Source organism: Rhinolophus ferrumequinum, chromosome 18 (genome assembly GCF_004115265.2).
Source record: "Rhinolophus ferrumequinum isolate MPI-CBG mRhiFer1 chromosome 18, mRhiFer1_v1.p, whole genome shotgun sequence".
In the NCBI taxonomy this organism is placed as follows: domain Eukaryota; kingdom Metazoa; phylum Chordata; class Mammalia; order Chiroptera; family Rhinolophidae; genus Rhinolophus; species Rhinolophus ferrumequinum.
Genome location: NC_046301.1, coordinates 47850508 through 47870047, shown reverse-complemented (window position 1 = coordinate 47870047; position 19540 = coordinate 47850508). Strand labels below are relative to the sequence as shown.

The 19540-nt window shown below is 60.0% G+C and overlaps 1 protein-coding gene across 4 annotated transcripts in view; it reads right to left on the bottom strand.

The window, feature by feature from the left end:
* Nucleotides 1-251: 251 nt before the first annotated feature.
* The window catches only part of ADGRL1 (adhesion G protein-coupled receptor L1), a 42559-nt gene continuing 23270 nt past the window's right edge, over nt 252-19540 (bottom strand). The window contains exons 4-25 of one of the 4 annotated variants that reach the window (XM_033133804.1): nt 19072-19181; nt 15506-15523; nt 11303-12103; nt 10112-10426; nt 9245-9348; nt 8754-8939; nt 8482-8520; nt 8145-8328; nt 7849-7971; nt 7327-7378; nt 7164-7182; nt 6714-6884; nt 6055-6264; nt 5748-5968; nt 5531-5597; nt 5078-5169; nt 4455-4623; nt 3063-3191; nt 2764-2860; nt 2559-2687; nt 2372-2389; nt 603-1909 (exon numbers count right to left, since the gene is read on the bottom strand). In XM_033133804.1, coding sequence (XP_032989695.1) covers nt 1167-1909; nt 2372-2389; nt 2559-2687; nt 2764-2860; nt 3063-3191; nt 4455-4623; nt 5078-5169; nt 5531-5597; nt 5748-5968; nt 6055-6264; nt 6714-6884; nt 7164-7182; nt 7327-7378; nt 7849-7971; nt 8145-8328; nt 8482-8520; nt 8754-8939; nt 9245-9348; nt 10112-10426; nt 11303-12103; nt 15506-15523; nt 19072-19181 — 3997 coding nt within the window. In that variant the 3' untranslated portion in view covers nt 603-1166. Of the gene's footprint in view, nt 1910-2371; nt 2390-2558; nt 2688-2763; nt 2861-3062; nt 3192-4454; nt 4624-5077; nt 5170-5530; nt 5598-5747; nt 5969-6054; nt 6265-6713; nt 6885-7163; nt 7379-7848; nt 7972-8144; nt 8329-8481; nt 8521-8753; nt 8940-9244; nt 9349-10111; nt 10427-11302; nt 12104-15505; nt 15524-19071; nt 19182-19540 lie in introns of all 4 variants that reach the window. The other 3 variants (XM_033133801.1, XM_033133802.1, XM_033133803.1) reach the window with 3 other exon arrangements.

Below are 19540 nucleotides of genomic sequence, written 5' to 3'. Positions count from 1 at the left end.
GCAGAGCAGGGAAGGAGGCGACAGAAACAGGTGCCGGGAAGGAAACGGGTTCTTTGTTTCGCTGTTGCTTCTAGATTTTTTTGTCTCTGAATTGTAAAAAGCTGCTCTGGCGGCCCGCCCACCCCGGCTGGGGATGCACACATACACGGAGAAGTCCTGGCTGCCAGGGCCCAGCGGCGCTGCTCTGCTCCGGAGAAAGCCCGGGCTGGCTAGGCTGCAGGCTCCTGGTGGCTTCAAGTGATGAGATTTTCTTTGTCTTTTTTTTTTCTTTTCTATTTCGTTGAAATATTTACAGCAATGGGGGAGGAGGAGGAGAGTGGAAGGGGAAGAGAGCCCCCTAGGGAAAGATCCAAGCCCCGGACCCACTCCCCAGGGAGATCCAGACCCAAAATCTGCTCCCCAGATAGCCGAGCCCACAGGACTGGGAACTGCCCAAATATGGCCACCCCTGTGGGCTGGGGGCCCTGCGGGGAGTTGTGCTTCATCAGGAGTCACCCCAAGGGAGGGGGTCATTGGGTGCACTTGAGGAGGGCTGAGGGGGCAGGCTTGCTGGGGAGGCAGGGATGAAGAGCAGAGGAAAGGAGCTTCAGAGAAAATTCCACCTTTAAACCACCAGCCACAAATGCACCGTTCCTCTCGCCCTGGGGCTTTCTCCTGGGCCAAAGGCCCCAGTCTCCAGGGAGCAGAGAACTGTAGTGCGGGAGGAACCTGTCCGTCTGTCCTCCTGCTCCTGGTGCAGCCCAGCATTTCTGGCTGCAGAAAGAGGAGTAGCTGACAGGTTCCATCCAGCAGGGTCTTTGGCCCAGGGACGCCAAAGCCCGCATTTCCTTCCAGCAGGTAGGAGTAGGGGGTGGGGGGAGTCAAGAATGGGCTGCACCCTTCCAATTTCTCCTTCCTCACTCCCCTGGGGACCTCTTGGCTCTTCCTTACTGCAGTTCCCCCAAATCGAGCTGGTGCACGTGGCTGGTGGGAAACCCTGTCTGTGAACCCTGCACCTCAGGTCCCCATGGCAGAGCCTCCAAGGGGCCTGAAGGGCCTGTGGCCGAGGGGAGCCTGGAGAGAGTGGCCCACCAGCCACTACCTCTGTCAGTCTCCCTCTCCCACCAGAGCCCTGCTCAGGGTTCCCTTCCTGGCCTGGGCCACCAGCCCTTGGTCCGTAAGGTCCCTTAGAGACTGGTGACCAGCTGCATCTGCCCATCCCCATCAGGCCCTGGCCCCTCGAGGCCTGGGGCTGCCAGGTAGCCTTCGTGGCTGGGCCGCCGCACCTGGTAGTAGCCCTGTAGGGGGTTCCGGGCCACCAGGGCTGGTGGGCGTGAGGTGTAGTAGATTTCAGGGGGGCCAGGGGGCGCGGGTGGGGGTGGGGGCAGGGCTTCGCTGGGTCCCTCGGGGCTGCTGTCCGGGTAGGAGGGCGAGTCCCGCAGGTTGGCCCCGCTGGCGTAGAGGGAGTCCCGGCCCGGAGGGGAGGAGAGGGGCCGGCTGGTGGCCCCGTCCTCCGCCGTGCAGCTCTCCGACTCATCCAGATCGCTCTGGTACAGCACCGACTGGGCCCGGGGCAGCAGCAGCGGCTCCTCCAGGGCCTTGTAGAGAAGTTCGATCTCCGCCCGGTCAGCACCCCCGGGCCCGCCTGCCTCTTCCTCGCTGCCACCCCCAGGCACAGGTGGCACAGGGGGCTCGGGCGGTGGTGGGCCTTTGGCCCCGCTGCTGCCACCCCGCAGGTTGTTGTGCACCAGCTCTGAGATGATCATCTTTTCGAAGGCGGCAGCATCTGCCAGGTTCCGGCCTCGGGGTGGCTCAGGGGCCCCGTCCCCTGGAGGGAAATCCCCACTTCGCAAGGAGTAACTGTTGTTGAAGTTGCCGTTGAGGGGCAGCGTGTCCATGCCGCAGGCTTCCCGGCCTCCCAAGGGGTGCTCTGCAGGCAGAAAGGGGCTACTCAGGAGTAGGGCCGGGCAGCAAGAGGGGTGCGAGCCGTGCGGCCTGGGGTGCCTGAACTCACCCCTGCCCCTGGGGAGTGGGGTCTCCCATTCCCTCTTCCTTACTGACACTGGGGACACCTGCCATTCAACAGGCTGGTGGAAGTGGGGGTGGAGACCAGGTTCCCCAGGGTCCCCTCCTAGCTAGGGGCACAGAATCTCAGCAGTGTGAGGAGACCTGGGTGTCTGGGTCCATTTCCTGTGCTCTGACCCTCATCACCTTCATTCCCCACGTGAGGCCCAAAGGCAACACAAGCCAGCTGCCAAGCCAGAGGCTGTGCGTGGATATGTTGGGGGGAGCACCCTGAGTTCTCCTCCCTAAGTGAGTGAGGCCATCTGAGGAGGCCACTGCCACGTTCCCCTCCTGGCCTCAGAAATGTTACCAGGCAAGTCACACTTACTGGGTTCTCGGTAGCTCCCTGAAGGTGCCAGCCAGGAGGGAAAAGAGAGAAGGTGAGTGGCTTAGAAGCCGAGGCCAGACCCCAGTTCAGGAGGCACGACGACAGCCCAAGTGAAGACCCCTCGGGATGCAGGCCTCACACTCCCTGACCTGGGCTGTCGCCCTCTCCCACCACCAGCTGCTCTCACCTGGGGAGTTGAAGACGGGGGGCGAGGAGGGATTGAAGCCCACTGACTCGGCAATGAGGGTGTTATAGGGGCTAGTGCCCCCACGGGGCTGCAGCACAGGGTTGGTCAGCAGGTGGTTCCCCATGGTACCTGTACATGAGAACAGAGGTCACAGGAGGCCTGGAAGCTCCAGAGACTGCAGCTGGGAGCCAGGACACTGTCTCACCTCGGTTCAGGGTGGGGGTACTGTTGATGTCACCCGCCATGAAGGAGGATTCTGTCTGTTTCCTCACGGTGTCATTCCACATCCTCCGGATTCGGCTCTGGGGACACAGCCCAGACGTGAGGGGCCCTCGAGTTGCCCACCCTCTAGGATCTTTCTCCAGGATCTTCTGAGACCACTCGCCTAACGAGCACCGCCAGGGACCTGAGCACCGCCAGGGACCTGGGCCGAGTGCTGCCCGCCTCTCAGGCCCGACACTCAGCCCCAGGGGGCCCTGCCTGTGCCCTGCCCAGCCCAGATACCTGCGTCCCCGTGTAGTAGCGGGTGTTGCTCCGCATGGCTGAGGTCTTGAGGGAGCCATGAGTGCCCCCAGGCGGGGAGCGGATGCAGCAGTAGGAGTGTCGCAGGCACTTGCTGTACTCCTTGTGCACCTGAGGGGCAAGGACAGGCAGCTGGCAGCCAGGCCCCTACCTCAGCAACCCGGAAACCAAGCTGCCAGTGGGCATGAGAAACCTCACCGTCTCCTGTACCCCAGCAGCCGGCCGGGGAGATAGACTCTCTCTCCTCACTTAAGCCCATCCTCCTTTCTCCACCTCCATGGATAGTTTCTCATCCATTCAGTGACTCAACAGCTCTTTAGTGAGCATCGTCTCCGTGCCAGGCATGGTACAGAACAAATCAGACACAAAGCCCTACCTCTCAAAACTGCTCTTAGTAGCCAGACATAATGTAGAAGCAAACATCAGTACCTAATGGAGGATGTCTGATGGTGACAGACCTGTGGCTGAGAAGGGGGTCAGGCAGTGCTGGCTGGGGTTGAGGGTGGTGGTGGTTTGCAATTTCAAATAGTTGAGGGGAGGCTTCACTGAGGACACATTTCGGCAAAGACCCAAGAGAGCTAAGGCAGCAGGCCCTGCAGATACCTGGGGAGGAGGAGTGGGGCAGGAGCCCTGAGGAGGGTCCCAATGTAGGGGACCGGGAACAGAGAAGAGAATGGCTGGAGGCGGCCCCTATAAGGAATGTGTGAGGGGCCGTGCAAGGGCACTGGTTTTGACTGTGTGTCATGGGGAACATGTAAGGATGTCACTGTCCCTGTGTGTCCAGTGGGGGCCACCAGATGGTTTTGAGCAGAGCAGGGATACAGTCAACCTTGCAGCAGGACTCTGACCACTGCTCTCTTCATTCCCCGCCTTAGCCTTACCCACCTCGCTGTCCCCCAGACCAACAACAGTCTGACGGGACCCCCCACTGCCTTCAGGACCAAGTATACAAATGCCTTGGCTCAGTTTCCATGGCCTGAGTCTTGAATGCCCTCTCAACATTCCTCTGCTTCTGTTACCTCCTTCATTTATTTTAACATTTAGATTTTAACACACTTTATTTAAAAAAGAAATTTTCTATCCCCACAAAACTCAACAGTTCGTTCCTTAACTATTAAAGTAGGAAACGTACATCTGGATGGTACCCTGTCATTTCCCTCCACGCCATGGGAGCTCCTGTTACCACGTCCCTGCCTGTGCTCTCCTAGCTCCCCACATCTGCCCGGCTTTCTCACTCCTCCAGTCTGTTGCATCTTGCTGTTTTCCAGAACTCGTCACCTGTGGCTAAACTCTCCCTGCCCCATGCCTGTCCTCCCCCCGCAGCAGACAGACCCCTGCAGAGGGGAAGCGCCAGGGCCCCCTCCCCGACCTCACCTTCTTCTGTAAGGCGCAGTGAAAGACGAAGATGAAGACCCCCTGGAAGGCGTTGAAGGTGGTGAAGAGATAGGCCATGACCACCGACTCCTTGTTGATGAACAGGAGGCCAAAAGCCCAGGTGAGGCCCAGGAGGAAGAGCAGTGCGATGGCCCCCAGGGCCCAGGATCTGGGGGTGGGGAGAGGGGACAGGGATGACAAAAGTACCCGCCAGCGGAGATGCCTCCGCCATTGGCCTCTTTGGGTGAGTAGGCCTCGGGGGAACGGCCGCCCAGTGACACTGCTGCCCAGCCTGGGCCTGAGGCAGGCAGAGGTCGGCAGTCGGGGTTTGTGAATGAACGGCCAGCCATTTCCCTGAATCCTTCATCCTTTGGGCCATATTTCTAGACCCTTGAACTATCTATTGCTGCCTATGTCTCTTTAAGTTGCCCGGAAATGGACTCACTTTTTGAACTCAGCTTCACCCTAAGCAGTCATGTCCCCCAAACCGGAGGATGGAGGTGCTAACGCCATGTACCGCAGTAATAAAACACAGTCTCTGTCCTTAAGTCATACTGTGTGACACCAGAGGAAGCCCGGTGTGGGGTTCTGGGGGACAGGGATGCGGGGAGAGGGGTGCTCACTTAATGTTGTCGAGGCGACTGGAGTCGGGCTTGAGCACAGACGAGCTGCGGACCATCTTGTGCAGGGTCACCATGAGGAACACCAGGTTCACCTGCGGCGGCAGGGGGCGCTGGGCTGGGCTGCTCCGCTGCCGTGCGAGCGCCTGGGCAGGCTCAGCCCAGACCCCCTCCCTCAGGGCCTCCTCTGCCGGTGGGCCTGTCCCCAGGTGCCTGCGCCGTGGCTCCCATGGCTGGGAGGATGGGGCCCCCAGCCTGACTCAGCAGGGGCTCAGATCACAGCTCTGGGACCGACAGACTGCGGTGCTGGAGCGTTACAGACCACTGTGCTCCCATCTTAGCTGGCTGCTCAGTCCCCAGGGTTTTCAAGGGCTCAGGGAGACTGGGGCTCAGCGTCAAGGCTAGCCAGGGGAAAGGACAGAGACGCAGTAGCAGGGGTACTACCTTCAGACTTACCACGATAACAAAGGAGACAGGCCCGATAAAGCTCCAGATGAAATAATTGTCTACTCGGAGCCAGCAGCTGTAAAGGAAGCAGGGCTGGGGTAGAGAGAGGTGGGGGGTGGGGTGCTGGCTTCCCTCTAACCCCAGGAGCCCAGTGTCCTGGAGCAGCAGGGTCCTGCTGCTGAGCAGGAAACTGGGCAGGAGGAGAGACGGGAGGGGGTCAACTCACGCCTTCTCGGTGCCATAGCTGCGGTAGTCGATGGCAGCCGCGATGCCCACCACCAGGGCCGGGAAGCAGTAGCCACCCAGGTAGTAGTACTTGGTACGGGAGTACTCGCTCTCGAACACCTCCACCAACAGCAGGTAGAGGTGCACGCCCTCCAGGCACAGCCACGAGAAGGCAGCCAGGAAGAAGTAGTGCAGGAGGCCAGCGAAGATGGGGCAGGCAATCTGCAGGACGGGTGCCACATGTGAGAGGCTGCGCGGCTCGGTCGGCCCTCCTCGCTGCCCCCACTCCTGCCCCTGGGCCGGCCCACCTCATACTGGGTCTTGTCTATGCCGACCAGGAAAAGCAGCTCGGCCAGGAAGAGGTTGATGCATAGGTTCTTGTGGATGGTGTTGCGGTCAGTCTGCAGCCCCCGCAGGAAGCAGAATGTGGAGATGCAGATGGCCAGGCAGACCAGGGAGATCACGATGCCCACCCAGGTGATGACGGACAGCAGCAGTTCGTTGATGCGGCCCTGGTACTGGGGACAGCAGGGGGCACTCAGTGCCCTTGGCCTTGCACACGGCCAGGCTCACCCTGTGCTCAGCTAGGTGCCAGCTGTGGGCCAGGCCTGGGGCCACGAACAGCAATGGTACAGCCCCCCTGACCCCCCCAGCCTTCTGCTCCCAGCCAACTTGCCAGCCCCCACCCCTCTACAGGCAGCACGCTCACTTCCTCATGCTCTGGAAGGCGTGTGGAGAGATGACACACGTGACACCAACTTGCTTCTCCAGAGTGCCTTGGCAGAAGGTGGGACCATGACCAGAGAGAACCAGATGTGTGGCCTCATCCCCTGGACAAGACTGGTGGCCCCCCATGCCCACGAAGTTGGCCTTCCCTGGCACTGCCCATGCCGCACTCTATGATGCCATGCAAAGCCAGGCCAGCAGGCCCACCCGGGGCAGCGCAGCAGAGCGCTGGCCAGCTTACGATCTCGCGGTGAGCCATGAGCACGGCAAAGTTGGTGAGGTGGCTGCAGGCACACGTCGTGTGGGTCTTGTTGGATTCCACCAGGCGGCAGCCTTGGGTCGACCAGTAGCCCAGCATGGACCGCTCCGAGTAGTTCCAGAAGGAGCAGTTAGCATTAAAGTGGTTTTTCGCCTGTTGTGTGGTGGTGACCGGGGAGTCAGATGTGGGGCGCCCCCCTTAAGCCCTCACACCTAGCTATGGGGATAGCAACAAACCTGGAAAAGTGCCTGGGGCTTCAGGCGGCTGTCTGAGATATCTGGGGGACACATGGCCAAAGCGGCTGAGGTGGAGATTGGGGGCTGGTGGCCCAGGGAGGGTTCGGAACTGCTCTTGGGGTATATGAACATGCAGTGGGGGGAGTCACGGGGGAAGCTGAGACCCCCATGAAGGGCAGGGTACACCTCAGCTCACCTCTAGGTGGGCCACGGTGAAGATGACAGGGTCCATGAGGAAGACTCGGCTCGACTCCTTGTTGATGGAGGCTGCGATGACCTGCGAGTTCACCACCAGGGAGGCGCCTCCCACGCCACCCGCGCTCGCTTCACCTGCCAGCTTCACCGTGGCATTCTCAGTGGACAGGAAGAGGCCCAGGTTGTTATAGAGAATAAAGACAACTTTGACCACCCCTGGAAAGACACGTACAGTGGGGTGTGCTGTCAGCCCCTGGCCAGCATACCTTCAGCCACCAGGACCTGGCTTCACGAGGCTGCAGCCCAGGCAAATGGGGCTCAGGGAGCCCTTCCCTGGGACCACTGCTCAGTTGTAGGCAGTGCCAAACAGCAGGGCAGTAGGCTGGGAGGGTCCCTGGGCACCTCTCACTTGCAGTGTAACCTCGAGTGAATCCCTAACCTCACTGAACCTTAGTCTCAAACGGGACAATCCTCCCTGAGCTGTGAGGACGAAATGCTGCTGCACAGGAGTGTGCCCTGCAGACTGCAAAGTGTCCTGGGCTCTGCGGGGCTTTGGGTCCCCACAAGCTTGAGCAGAGGACTTCTCTGTGTGTTGTTACAGGTCCCAACTTTTCTTGGACTCTTCAACCCCATAAAAGCTGAGAGCCACTGTGGCGGGCACAGCCAGCGTGGGGCCGGGCACTGACCATTGCGGCTGTTCTGCTTGATGGTGTTGGCTGACAGCTGGATGGAGTTCTCGCTCGGGTACTCCTGGGGGAACACCAGCTCCTGTACTTGGCCCTCCGTGTTCAGGACCGTGACCTCCAGGACTGTGGGGACAGAGGATGATGGCAGGGCATATGGGGTTGGGGTCTGTCTCCAGTCCGGATATCCGAAGTCAAGGGCCAGGGTGCCAGGGCATCCCCCATGGTCTTTGGAATGGGTGGACCCCACGGTTCAAGGTTTGAACCTGAACTTGCCACAGTGAGACCGCAGCACTCACCCACATTTTGCTTGGCAGCCAGGAAGCGGGCCGGTTCCCTGACATTGTCAGCCAGCAGGAAGGCACCCTCCTCCAGGACGTCCAGGAGCATGGTGGCCGTGTGCACCTGTTCCGTGGCATTCATGTCCTTCCAGGACTCGAGAGCCTCCGGCCGCAGCAGGTTGTCCACTGTCTCCACCACAGCCTGCACGGGGTTGGGCGGGTGCACTGAGAGTCCCCCCACATCCTCTAGTCCATCGAGCTGGGCTCTCTATCCCCTCCTCTCAACCTCCATTCCTCAGTGCCAAGTGGAGCCTGTCCCACCGCCCTCGGCCAGCAGGAGCCCCCTGGGCCTCACCTTGATGTAGTCCTTGCAGGTTCTCTCCCGCTTGTGCATCTAGGGAAAGAGGTGGAGGCGCTGTCAGGCCCGTCCTCCAGCCCCACTCCCCTCACCCACTCTCACTGTTCTGCATCTGCCACCAACCTGGGGCTAGGCCATTAGCAAGAGTTGTTCCTAAGGGATCCCTGACCCCCAAGACCGTCCAGGGCAGCCTAGCTTGGAGGTACCGGCCAGAATCTTCCTGAGCCTCTGGGGCCGTGCCCACTGTCAGCCCCCCTGCCAGGCCCCACCTTATTGTAGTTCTTGCCAGCCGACTCGCGCTCGATGGGCCGCAGGGCCTGCAGCTGGGCATCCAGGATGTCTAGCAGCTGCTCCATCAGCTTCACAGAGGAGGACACGTCCCCCGCATAGATGGAGCCCCGGGTGTGGCGGGCCAGCTCGCTGGCAATGTTGGCTGCATTCTCCCCACTCTTGATCTGCGTGAGGCAGGAGAGGGGGACCCGGCGGTGTCAGGGGCCATCATGCTTCCCCCACAGTCCCTCTGCACATGCCTAGCCTGCTAGGCCCTTCTCACTGCTCTCTGCTGCCCCTTCTCCCTGTCAGCCCTCTCCCCCACTCTGTAGGCCAGGGAGAACCCACAGTCCTTTCTCTCAGCCTGTTGCCCAGTTGTCTCCCTCTGTCTCCCATTGCTCACGGCCCCCGCTGCACCCTGCGCCCAGCCACCCAGGACCCAGTGTGTGAGCACAGGTGCCTGTCTGGGAGGGGCGGCTGCTGCTGGTACCTTCTGGGCCACCTGGTTGACCCAGGGAGAGGTGCAGTTGCTGAGGTCAGGGCCCCGGGGGTTCCAGAGCCCCAGAGCTGGTAGACACTGGAAGGAGGCAATTCCTGCAGGGACAGACAGACAGGAACAGAGAAGGGGCCACAAGGAAAGAGAGAAGGACGGGCCAAAGGAGGGCAAAAGGAGACGACAGAGGGCGACAAGTGGGAGAGGAAAGAGGTGAGGGGAACATGGAAGACCAGACATGAAGTGGACCAGACAGTCAAGAGAGGTGTCACTCTGAGGTGACATAAGCTACCCCCCACTTCCCTAAGCTCTGCCTCTTGGCTCCCCTTCCATCTTTACCTACCCAAATTAGAACTTTCTAACAAAGCCCAACTTGGAAGCCCCCTCTCCATGAAGCCTCTTCTGACCTTCCCCTCATGCCCCTGGAGCATGTGGTCCTGGCCCCACCGCTCTGGCACTTCAGCTGCTGTCTCCTGCCACCAGCTGTTCCCAGGGCTGTTCCATCTCAGCCCAAGGCTGGAGCCCACCCAAGTCACCTCTGTGGGCTCCTTGCAGGGTCTGCCTGGTGTTTTGCATGTGGCAGGTGATCAGCACTGCAGGGAAGGACAGGGGACAGGATGGCTGGGGACTAACTGAGCTGCTACTGTGCCCTGGGAGCTCTGCTGGGCTCTGGGGACACAGCTGCAGCTACCAGGCATGACCCCTGCTGTATAAAGCCCATGCTCTGGCAGGGGAGATGGACAGGTAAGTGGATCTATGCTAAGATGAGTGGTGGGCATGTCCCCTGTCCCTTCCCTGGCCAGACCAGCAGTGGCTACCGCACAAGCCAGCCACAGTGGAGGTGACCAAGGCCTCTGTACTCACCTCGAGTCCCCTTGGGGCAGGGCCTCTCCACCAGCATGCCCTGCTGGGTGGCTGGCCACTGGACCCGCCGTACCTCTCGAGGTTCACAGAAGAGCTCTGGGGACACATGCAGATTGGGGGCTGGGGGCCGCCTGGTGCTGGGGGCCGGGGCTGTGGCCGGAGGCAGGTCAGGTCCCAGCTGGTTGATGGCACCCACTGGGTGCGTGGTGAGAGGTGCCCGGCGGAGCGGGGTGGTAGCTGCGGGTGAGGCCGTACTGGTGAGGGGCGTGGGCCGGACTGTGGTGGTCGTGCTGAGGGGCGGCGAAGTGGCTGGGCCTGGAATGCAGAGGGAGTACGAGAGATAGTCACTCCCATGTTCGGGCCCCACCACAGCGTGCCTGGACGCCGGGTCCCTGGCATCTGAGCATCTTTCTTGCCACTGAAGTGAAAAGGTGTCTTTGGTCCTCACTGGGTCTGGGAGCAGATCCCCTCTGCATTCTCTCTTCCCACAGAGGTCCCTCACACCCGTGGGACCGTCTAAAGCATCAAAAGGCGGTAAAAAATTCACTCGTGTGCACTGTGAGGTCTGAGAGAGCAACTAGAGAGGACAGGCCAGGAAGGGTGTGAACACCACCGCTTCTCATTCTCAGTTACTCTCACTCTGGTCTCTGGAACCCTCCTTGTCCCTTTCCTCAGTTCCCCAGTATGAAAATGAGGCTGGATTAGGTCAGCCTCGGGCCCTGGGGCTGCTCAGAGCGGGCTCAGGGCAGCTAAGGAGACAAATGAGACTGCAGAGGGGCCCTCATCAACATCAGCAGTGTCCTCCTTGTTCCATTTTACCAGATATTTGGGCTTCCACCCAAGATTCTGGTTGATAAAAGTTCCAAGGCTAAAAGTGCACAGGACCCTGGGAAAAACAGTGCACCTCCGTGATTAGGTCCAGAGTCCTGGGGCCAAATCCTCAAGTAAGTTATTCCCCACCCACCCAGTGCCTCAGTTTCCTCATATGTAAACTGGGGGAAGTTAACAACCCGTGTCACAGACTACAAGGATTAGACGAGTTAGTTACCAGCTGCTAAGTGCTTAGAACAGCTCGTGCTGTGTGAGTCTCTCTGAGCTTCAGAGCTCCCCCAAACCCACCACCTCTAGATCCCTAAGAGCTCCCAGAGTGCACCCCCCATTCCGGGACCAGTGAACACAAGTTGTCCTCACCGGCACTGGGGTCAGGCGGCCCAAACTCCAGGCTATAGCGCACGACGAAGTAGTTGTTCCAGACATAGAGCTGGTTGTCACGCGGGTTGTAGTCCACAGAGGAGACGAACTGGTAGGGGTTGGGGAAGGCCAGGCTGACCGGCTCCTCGCGGTTAGCGTTGGTGTTGAAGGCGTAGTCCACGCGGTTGCCCGCGGCCTCGCTGTCGTCATCCACGTAGACGGAGCGCAGCACGTAGAGGACGCCGCACACCATGAAGGCGTTGGACGCCGAGCGCTTATCGTAGCCGGTCTCCCACGTGCCCTCGAAGCGCAGCGTATAGGGGTTGAGCTGGCTCACCACCAGCCGCCCGTTGTTGCCCTCGGTGGCGTAGATGACCCACAGTCCGTTCTCGTCCACGGCCAGGTCGATGTCGGTCTTGCCCCCCCAGCGGTAGGGCGACGTGTCGTGGTAGTTGGCCGTGTTGATGACTGTCTCCCCGCTCTTGATGCGCGTGCGAAGATCGTACTTGACGATGTTGCGCGTGCGCTCCTTGTTGTAGAAGACAGCGCCATCGTAGACCACGAAACCGGTGCCGTCCACGCGGTTGGGCAGGCGGTAGGTGGTGGTGTGGCGCGCAGCCACGTAATCCTCCCACGAGGCGTACTCCGTCAGCGTGTCGGTGCGGTAGGGGATCCAAGGCATGACATAGATGCGGTCGCCGGCCTGTAGTGGGTCCTTGCACCACGCGCCAGACTGGTGCTCTGACTCGTGTGTTGAAGTGGGCTCCAGCACCTTCTGCAGGGTCCCTGGGCACACGAAGACTGGGTGGGCCGGGGTGGGTGGGGAGGAAACAGGAGAGGAGAAGAGGTAAAGGGGGGGCGGGGAGAGAGGGGAGAGAGAGGCAAGTTGGTCACAGGGCCGGGCTGGGGGAGCCAGGCTGTCCCCTCCTGCTGCTGCAGTCACGGTTGCTTGGTAGGGCTGGTGATGGGAAGGGGGTTTCCGGGCTGGGACCCCCGCCCTGCCCAGCTGCCCCTCTCCCTGGAGATGTCAACCCTGGAGGCCATTAAGAGCAGGGTTAGTGGGGGGAGGTAGTGTCCCTCTTTCCTTCCCTGGCTGCTAGAGACCCCACAGGCTGGAGATAAGGGGTTTGGCAAGAGCCTTCCCAGAGCCATTCTCGTGTGCCTTAAGCTGGGCAGAAAATTCTCCTCACTGCAGCCACTGGCTGGTGGCTTTGAGGTTCCAGGGACTCAGCCCCCTGCCCCTTCGCCATCGTCTCCGCCCCCTACGGAAGAGCTAGAGTCCAGGGTCCCATCCTTCACCAACCACACCAGGACAGTTTTGTTTTGTTTTGTTTTTTTAACTCCACTTTCTTCCTCCTGCAAAAATTGCAAGGTAGTAATGTTTCTGTACCCACTATGGGTGTCAGGTCGATGTCAGTCTTGCATCCCCATACCAGGGTGAGGGAAGCACCCAAGATTCCTGATGCAGCCTGTGCCCCCCCACATGCAGTACCCACACAATCAGGAAAGGTTTTTGGAAAAGTTCAGCCCCTCCCCAAGGCACCCTGCCCCAGCCGGCAGGGTCTCTCATGGGGATTGTTCAGCAGCAGGCACTGACACTGGTGCACAGGGATGGGAGGATGACATGGGGGGGAGGGGACTCCCCGGGAGAATTGGGGAGGGGAAGGAGAGCTGCGTGGAGGGAAGAGAGACAAGGTGGGGGGGCCTCAGCAGAGGTCCTGGCTCCAAGGGAGGCACACTGGAGACCACCTGGGAAGAAAGGGTTAGTGCTGGCAGAGGAGAGAGGGGGTGAGCAGAGAATTCACTCCAAGGCCCAGGCCGGACTGAGGGTCCCTCGAGGGGCAGTCCCAGGTCCAGCTCAGAGGGGGCAAGGGAGGGAACCAGGTGCTAGGATAAAGACCCAGCCCGCCCCAGCCAGGCCCACCACCTCCCCTGCCCCGACCCCGATTTACCTGCAACCATCCCCGGCTCGGGAGGAGGGACCAAGGCAGCGCTGATGTCAGAAAGGTGGGGGGCCCCGCCCCACCCCCCCATTCCCTGAAAAGGAGGAAAACCTCAACTGCATCTCGTCGGCCCCGGCTGGCCTGCCCACCCTTGCCCCGTCACATCCCAGCACCACCTACTCCTAGCCTCCCCTACTGACCCAGTGGAGGTCTGGACTCTCACGGTCAGTGGTCAGGCTCCCCTCCTCCTCCCAGAGTAGTGATGGCCAGAGGCCCCTCCATCCAGGATAGCTGGGGCCTCCCTCTCACTTCCCTGCTAGCAGAACCCACAGACAGGCCAGGGTGAGGGTTTGCAGTGAATTCTCTGCTTCTGCTTGGCCTGTGACCAAAGCAGCTGGCCCCAAGGGGGAGAGAGAGGGCTGGGACCTGGCACTGGCTTGGGGGGCAGCCCAAGGGTCCCCAGGCACAAAGCAGCCAGGAGCATGCCCTGTTTTAGGAGGGGGAGGGAAGCCCAGGGTACAGAGGTGGGCTGGAAACAGAAGGATCCTGGCTTGGGCCCTTGGGCTCCACCATCTCCCTGTCCCCATCCCTGAGGTGTTGGCCTGCACCTTCTCTCCAGGACACCTGGCCTACACCCATTTCCTCTGTGCCCAGGACTCCCCTCTCCCCAAGCCAGGGGGGCCACCTGCCAGCAGTGTGTATGAGGGGGGCGGTGGGAGGTCTCAGAGTCTGACCTGGTCAGAAGGGCATGGAGGAGGAAAATGTGGTTAGAGGTTACCCCGGGGTAGGGGGAAAAGATGAAGAAGGGTCTGCCTGGGGCCTTTGCCAGCAAGGACCCCTCCCTAGCACCAAGCTCCCAACACCTCCTCTTCCCACCCCCCACCCGCATCTTGAAGAGAAAAGATCCAGGGCTTCGTATCCAAACCACCACCGGGCCTGCAAGAAGAGTGTCTGGTGCTGGGTGGGAGAGAGACTCCGGGAGAGAGAGAGGGAGAGAGTGGTGGGGTGCTGTGAGGGGCAGACCGTGGCATGGCTGCCCAGGCCTCTCTGAGATGCGGGAGAGGGGCAGGGGGGAGGGGAGCAGCTCGGAGGGACCCCGCCCCACCTCCCTCAAAGGGGATGCTCCACAGACCACCGTAATTTCAAGGCAAAAGAGATCTGAAAGGATGTCTCACCCAGCACTGCCCCTTCTGCCAGCCTCAGAGCTGTCAATTTCCCAAAACTTTCAGAGGAGGAAGCCACCATCCCCAACATCCTGCCCTCCAAGCCCTTCAGCGGAAGCCCTTGCCCACCCCCTATGATGGACAGCCCTACCCACCAGAGTTCTCCCACTCCCCTGCTGAAGGTTAAAGCCCCAAGAAATTACGGTGCTCCTAGAAGACCCAGCCTACACCACCCCTGCCCTCCCCCCTGGTCCTCTAACCACAACAGCCCAGAAGAAACCCTGACTGCAGCTTCGCAAGTGTTTCAGAACCAGAGGAAAAAATCACTCCCCCACCCGCACTCCCCACACCATGAGGCCCACCCCCACCCCCTTGCCCAGATTTGGCATGATGCCCTCCCAGGGCTAGGGACAGCTTATACCCCTCCCCAGGGCTGGGCCCCAGCTGGTTGAGGATGGGGGTTGGGGGCGGGGAAACTGGCGCTCTGTGCTCCAAAACAGCTCTGGGCCTTGGAAACGCCAAACCAGAAGGAACTTAAGCCACCAGGAGCCCGAGGGATAGGATGAATCTGCTCCCACAAAGGAAAACAAAGGTGTGCCTTCCATCCCACCTCCCCCAATGGGAAACAAGTTACCAAAGTTGGGGCAGGAAGAAGAGAAGAGAAAGACGCTCAACCGGTGCCCCCCCACCCCCGCCCCCATTTGGGAGCCAGGGAAGGGGGTCCCCACCCGCCCCTGATGCTTACAAACTTCTCCTGAAGGAGGCAAAAGAAGTATGAGAGAAGGCCAGGTCCCCCGTAAGGGCCAGGGACTAGGAAGCAGGGACAGGGAAAGAGAGAGAGAGAGAGAGAGAGAGAGAGAGACAGAAGGTCCTGCCCGTGCTCAGAGAGGAGCTTCTTCGGGTGTCTCGAGGGTGGAGTTCCCCGTGGCTGGACCAGGGCTGGCCCCACCGGGAGGACACCCGGAGTGGGGGCTAGCAACTGGACCCAGTGGGGGGTGGGAGAAGAAGGGGCCGAGAGGGGAGGGCGGGTCACATAAGTATGGTACAGGTAAAACAAAGTGTGAGTTAGGGGTTAGCATTGGTAACAGTGCGTTTACCTTTCTGCTCCACTTCTACTTTAAGCATCGGAAGAGAGAGAGAAAACAAATTGAAAAAAAAATGTGCAAGAAAAAAAGAGAAAAAAAAAAGAGATTAAATTGCTTTTGTTTCTTTTCTGGAAACACGCCCCCTTTTCCTTTCTTTCCTCACTTCTGGTTCCCCAACCCCAATGTAGCATCAGCTCAGCCCCCACCCCCCAAGTCCCTTCCTCTGGGGTAGGGTCAGGGTGAGAGGTTGTTGGGGAAGACAGTCACAGGGAGGGGGAGACACGCGGAAGGACAAAGACCAAGAGTGACACAGGGGGAGGTGGGAACAGGCAGGCAGGGGGACCATGGCCTCATATATGAGTGGGCACCCTCAGTGTAGCGGGGCAGGGAGGGGGGAGTCCCAGCTGAGAGGCAGGCTCTGGTTAGGGGGATGCGGGGAAGGAGGGGGAGAGGAACCACTTAGATCCCCTCCCACCCTGCCTGCTGCCCTCCTGCCAGAACCAGGGGTCCAGGGGAGGGGGTTCAGTGCCTCCTAGGCCCTGGGCACTGGGAGCTAAGAGAACATGCTGAACTCCTTTCGTGTCTGTGCTGGCCCTGCCCGAGTCCAGCTGGGTTCCCCCAAGCCCTCACAACCCAGAAAAAGCCAACACAGAGAGAGGGTGGTAGAGTTGGACATAGAATGACTGAGAGGCAGACAGGCAGAGCCCCTGGGCCTCAGAGAGCTGGGGTGGGGAGACAGAGGCAGAGAGGTCAGCGGCTGGGCTGGGGTGGGGAGACGGCACAGACGGGGCAGGACAGCAGGTGGGGGCACAGACAGACTCCCACGCTCCCCCAAGACTCAGTTTCTCTGCCAAGTCCCCCCCCCGGGGGGCCCCAGAGCCAGGAGCTCCATGCCACCCGCTGCCTGGTGGGCTGGCGGCACCTGGGGGAGGAAGGGGCCACGGTTAGACTGTGCTCAGCTGCAAAGCAAATGCAATGTTAGTCGGGCCTGTCCAATGTGTGTTTGTGGGGGCATCCCACATCGTCACTGCCCCCTACCCACAGTAGTGCCTACACCTCCCCCCTGCCCCGCCCACACCAGCACGGGGATCACCCCAGCCTCTGAAGCCCAGGGCAAGATGGATGCCATGGCTGCACCCCTCTAGGCTCTGTACCCCGGCCCCTCAGGAACCTCTGACCAGGGCCTGGCTCTCCCGCCACCTCTCTGGAGGTGGAAGCAGGGAGTTCTACAGGGTTTGGCTGCCTTCCTAGCGTCTCATCCAGGGCCTGGCACACAGGAGGTGCTCAGCGAACATTTTGGGGACAAGTGAGTACCCAGTCTCCCTGTTCTGGCGCCTAGCTTCCATCTTCCAGTTCTCTTCCTCTGGAACCAGGAACTAGCTCAGCCCCCAGCTCTGCCTGCCTGGGGCACACATGGCCCTGCTGTGTCCCCCACACCCCCACTGTGTGTGAGTACTGTCTTCCTCAGGGCTCAAGCTAGCTCTCCGCCATCAGACTGGGGCCGCTCGTCCCCTGCGCTGACCTGCCTCCCTCCTGGTCTCTGTGGGTTACGCCCCTGCCCACACCAGGTTGTGGCTCCAGGAGGTCTCTCCGCCCCAGGCTCTCTGAACTTTTTTCCTGCTTCTTTACCTGTATGGTGTCCACTTACTTTGGACTCCACTTGGACCAGGGGATTTTTCTCCTGCCCTTTATCCTGTCTGCCTCAGAAGAAACTGGGTTCATCATCTTTCATTAGTTTTATTTTTGATTACCAACAGCAATGATAATTGGTAGTTACAACAACAGCAATAACTACACGTGCCCACATTCACTAGGTGCCAAGAACTTGCTAGGCACTTCCCGAGCAATCTTTTAAGAACCCTGTCTATAGATGGGGAAACAGGCTCAGTGACATGAAGCACACAGCTGGCAAAAGTAGGCACCACTTCCTTTGCACTTACGGCTCAGGGCACACAAGGACTTTTACTCCTGGCGGCATCCAAGGGAAGGTGTTTGGTCCCTTCCCCCCATCACAGATAAATATACCAGCTTGAAAGGGCACCTGGACCATTACTGAGCACATCCTGAACCAGGATCAGGTCTGAGCGCTGGGGGGTGAGGATGTGGCCTCTGCCACTGGGAGCACGTTCTGACGCTGGCCCTGCGCCAGCCGCTTTGCACGCATGACTCCTTGACTCGCCTCCTCTTACAGCAGCCCAAAGAAATTAAGTCATTTGCTCAAGTTGCAGAGCCAGAAAAATTCAAGAGCCTGGCTGAGCTTCGAACCCAGCCTGATGTCCCTGCTGTGCTATACTCCCCACCTCCACCCTCCTTCCCTGCTGTCCCAGTCCCCGAGTTGGGGAGTGTCCCCAGTGCTGTGGGGAAGCTTCAAGGATCAGATGGGTGTCCCCCTCAGGCGATAGCTGGATGTCTCAGATGCTGAAAAGAAAAGGTGAGGAGTAAAAGAAGAAAGTTATGGAAGCACATAAGTGATCCTGTTTTCCCCAGTGTAGGTTGTCACCTGCAAGGAGAAATCAAAGGTCGGGGAGGAAGGCTGGAGCGGGAGGGGAGAGGAGGGAGAGTCACAGGGCCTCCTATTCCTCCGCCCCCACCCGCCACACTCTAGTGGCCCTGCCTCCTCCCCCCTCTGCCTGGAGGCCCTAACTCCAGGTTGGCTATGTGAAGCTGGGGGGTTGGGGGGAGGCGAGAAGCGGAGGGAAGAGTGAGGGCAGGAAAGAAGGATGATGTTAAGGGCGGGGTGCTGAGGAGGAGAGACCCTGTCTTTGTCTGCTCCCCTTGGCCAGGTGCAAGCAAGCCAGGTCCCTGGCTCCCCAGATTACCTTTCTCAGGCTTCCTGGGGCCACCCTCAGTCCAACATGGTGGCACTTCCTCTGCAGACAGGAAGTGCTATGACAGTAATGGGCAAACCAACCGGGGGGCGGGACTCTGCGGAAGATGCCCCCAGCCCCACACACCAAATCTGCCACCAGGCCTCAGCGGGTGGTCTGCCTCTCTATTGGCAGAGAATCCTGCTTCCAAGACAGGGAAGGGGCAGGAGTAGGGGCATGTGAGGGCTGAGGGGAACAACAGGAAGGAACGGGACTTCAGAGAGGAAGGGTGGTGAGGGAGAGGGAAGAGCAGGCGTGTGACAGGAGTGCTCAGAAGGGACGGGATGAGAGAAGCGGGAGGTAGAGGGCCAGAGGGCAGTGGGGTGAAGGCTGAGGGAGGGAAGAGGTGCAAGTCTACCAAGCAGAGGATCGGGGTGTGGCCTTGAAGTGTGTAAATGAGCCAGGGGCACGGGACGAAGCAGGGCAAGTGGACCAATGTCACAAGAGTTGGAGAACCCGTGGAAAGGGACAGTCTTGGGGGTGGGGGGTAGATGGGGAAGGCACTGAGGGTGTACAAGGGTGTCTGGGAGAAGAGAATGTGTAAGGGAGGAAGCAGGCCCAAGTGTCCCTTTGTACCTGGCCCTGACTTGGCCGTGTGTGTGTGTGTGTGTGTGTGTGTGTGTGTGTGTGTGTTGGGTCAAGGTGTCTCCTCCTCGCTCATTTCTGGGAGGGGGAAGGGCCCACGCCCACACAAGGAACAAGATGACTCACTGTAGGGGACACAGTCGTACTGCACCTCCAGGTACTTGTAGGTCCCGGGACAGGGGTCAGGAAAGGCGTCAGAGCCAGCCACCACCACGCACTGGGTGCGATTGTTACACCTGCAGAGGAAAGACAGGGAGCTGGGAAAAGACAGGCTTAGAACTGGGGGGCATCCCAGGTCAGGAGAGGAATGGACACCCTCTCCTGGGAAGGAGCCATGGAGACCAAGGCCAGGGGCCTTTTCTGGGCATTGTTCTCTGTTTCCTGCCTACTCTCTCTTTTCCACCAGACAGGGTTCTTCTACTCTCAGCCCCAGCACAGCATCAAGCTCAGGGCCAGGCCCAGCGCATCACCCATAAACTGCTTCCCCAGCCACCCTTCGTCACTTCCATCCTAGCTGCACGTCACTGGTGCCATCACATTCTTGGGGATTTTCCCTAAATGGACTGTGAAGCCCCTCCTTTGTTCACAGAAGAGG